This window comes from Bubalus bubalis, chromosome 11 (assembly GCF_019923935.1).
Source record: "Bubalus bubalis isolate 160015118507 breed Murrah chromosome 11, NDDB_SH_1, whole genome shotgun sequence".
In the NCBI taxonomy this organism is placed as follows: Eukaryota; Metazoa; Chordata; class Mammalia; order Artiodactyla; family Bovidae; genus Bubalus; species Bubalus bubalis.
In genome coordinates this window covers 75,895,327-75,898,080 of record NC_059167.1, presented here as the reverse complement: position 1 = coordinate 75,898,080, position 2,754 = coordinate 75,895,327, and the positions used below count along the sequence as shown (strand labels likewise).

General features: G+C 38.3%; 1 protein-coding gene across 1 annotated transcript; it reads left to right on the top strand.

Annotated features, from left to right (window-relative positions):
• The first annotated feature begins 1,210 nt into the window (after window positions 1-1,210).
• Window positions 1,211-2,152, top strand: LOC123328299 (olfactory receptor 4K13-like). Its single transcript, XM_044925533.2, has one exon. The coding sequence runs from the start codon at window positions 1,211-1,213 to the stop codon at window positions 2,150-2,152; it is 942 nt and encodes a 313-aa protein (XP_044781468.2).
• Window positions 2,153-2,754: the final 602 nt, after the last annotated feature.

The following is a 2,754-nucleotide window of genomic DNA, read 5'->3' as shown; positions in this document are numbered from 1 at the left end:
AAGGTAGATTACTGTGAGGAACATAGGTCCAAAGAGGATAAGAAATTAACCTGAAAATACTACTCTGCTCAAACAATACATTATTAACTTTTTTGAGTTTAGAATCACAATGATAAAGTATTCCCCTTACTCCTTACATCTCTTTAAGACAGACAAGTTGAACATGAGTACCATGGAATCTTCACTAGTTTATAGTCTTAATGATGGTTATTTTGGTATTTCTATAGACTCACTATATGGGAAAATATATGAATTGAAAAGAAGTATCAGATAAAATGGTCATTTGATTCAATTATGCAACAATTGGCTGAGAAAGCACAAATAAGATACACTTACTTGTCTGACAACATAGTCCAAAGAGTTATGCAAATATGTGAGATGAACATCTGATATTTTGAAAGTCAATCCAAGTCATTCAAATCTAAAATCTCAGTAATTTTGTTAACTACTATATAGCTGTCTCAAAATTCAACTTTCTATTATAATATAGTCACAGTCATACTCATCATTAGTCCTCTTCAGGAAATATAATGCACATCACGCAATTTCAGCAGTATCTTTTTAATATGGTACACATTTTTACTACATAGTCTATGCAAGCTCAGTCACTCTGTCGTGTCTGACTCTGTGTGACCCCGTAGATTATAGCCTGTCAGACTCCTCTGTCAGTGGAATTTTCTAGGCAAGAATGCTGGAGTGGCTTTCCCTTTTCTACTTCAGGGGATCTTTCCAACCCATGGATCAAACCTGCATCTCCTGAACTGGCAGGCAGATTCTTTCCCACTGTGCCACCATGGAAGCTCCAATGTAGGATGTAACAAAATATGTCAGTAAATATATTATATGAAACCCACAAAAGAAAAAATCTATTCCCCTAATGCTTTTGAAAACTCGAATAAAGTAAGTGGTTATAGAGTGTAGTCTGGAGCTGAACATGAAGGAAGACAAGTTTGCTCAATGTCTAGCTGATCTTGCCTTGCACTAACCAGAGAAAAATGTAATCTAGTTGTTTTCATAACCACTACACGTTTATGGTCTTGTGGTTCTGTAAGATATCTCCAGTTGCAACATATATGCAAAGCAGTCATGTTATAAAAAGGGTTACTTTCCTGAATAAGAAATAGGATGATTAAGACTAGATTCCCTGACCTGCTAGTCCCTATCACATACTGTTTGCTTTCCTTTTCAGAAAGCTTCTGCAGAAGGATGAATGGATCTCCTGAATAACAGATCAAGTGTTTCTGAGTTCATTTTGGTGGGACTTTCTACTTCTCAAGAAACTCAAATACTCTTTTTTGCAATCTTCTTTCTTGTCTATGTTGCCATCATCATAGGAAACCTCCTCATTGTCATCTCTGTGATAGTTGATAATCATCTTCACTCCCCCATGTATTTCTTTCTGGCAAATTTATCATTTTTTGATTTATGTCTTTCTTCTGCTGCAACTCCCAAAGTGATTTCAGACTTCCTTAGAAAACACAAGACCATCTCCTGGTGGGGCTGCATGACCCAGATGTTCTTTATGCACTTCTTTGGGGGTGGAGAGATGTCTCTTCTGATAGCTATGGCCGTTGACAGGTATGTCGCCATATGCAAACCCTTGCACTACAAGACCATCATGAGTCACAGGGTGCTCATTGGGTTTCTACTGCTCTCATGGGTGATTGGGCTTATCCATACTACAAGCCAGATGGTTTTTACAGTGGGTTTGCCTTTCTGTGGTCCCAATGTATTGGATAGCTTTTTTTGCGACCTCCCCCTGGTCATCAAGCTTGCCTGCACTGATACTTACATCCTAGAGCTCTTGGTGATGGTGAACAGTGGGCTCTTGTCCCTGATCTGCTTCATTCTCTTGCTCATATCCTACGTTGTCATGCTGGTCACCATCTGGGAGCACTCTTCCAGTGCATCCTCTAAGGCTCTGTCTACACTCTCTGCTCACATCACTGTAGTCACTCTGTTCTTTGGCCCTGCCATCTTCATTTATGCTTTTTCATTTAATAGTTACTCTGTAGATAAATTTCTTTCTGTGTTTTACTCTATCATCACTCCTCTACTTAATCCAATTATTTATACTCTGAGGAATCAGGAAATGAAGGCAGCCATTAAGAGACTGAGCAACCAGCATATTGGTTCCTGGCTCACCCCCTAAATATTATCTGTTGTATACGATCATTTTTTGTTCTCTGCAATTTGGGGGTTGTTATTGTTATTGTTTAGTTGCTCAGTGTTGTCCGACTCCTGCAACCCCATGAACGGTAGCCCGAGAGGCTCCACTGTCCATAGAGTGGGTTACCAAATCCTCCTCCAGGAGATCTTCTTTATCCAGGGATTTAACCCCTGTTTCCTAGACTGGCAGGTAGATTCTTATGGCTGAGACACCAGGGAATACCATTTAAATATTTCTTCAAATAATTGAAATCAAATGTTAAATAATATTAAATTTCCACCTTACAAAATGTGAGGAATATTAAGGTGTTTTTATTTTACTGGAAAATATTCTTAGCACAAATGTAATACATAAATAAGCTTTCATTCATACCTCCTTTACCTCCTTGTCTTAGAATTCAAGGGAACCCTTATGAATGTTTAAAATACATAACACACATACATGGTTATCACACAACACTGCTCTCTGCCTTGCAGAGAATAATAAGCAGGCATCCATATTAGGCGTGGTGATGTTAGAAGATCATGTTAAGGAGAAGTCGTCACAGAAACGCATTAAGAAAGCTAAAGAATAGATATTTGAGT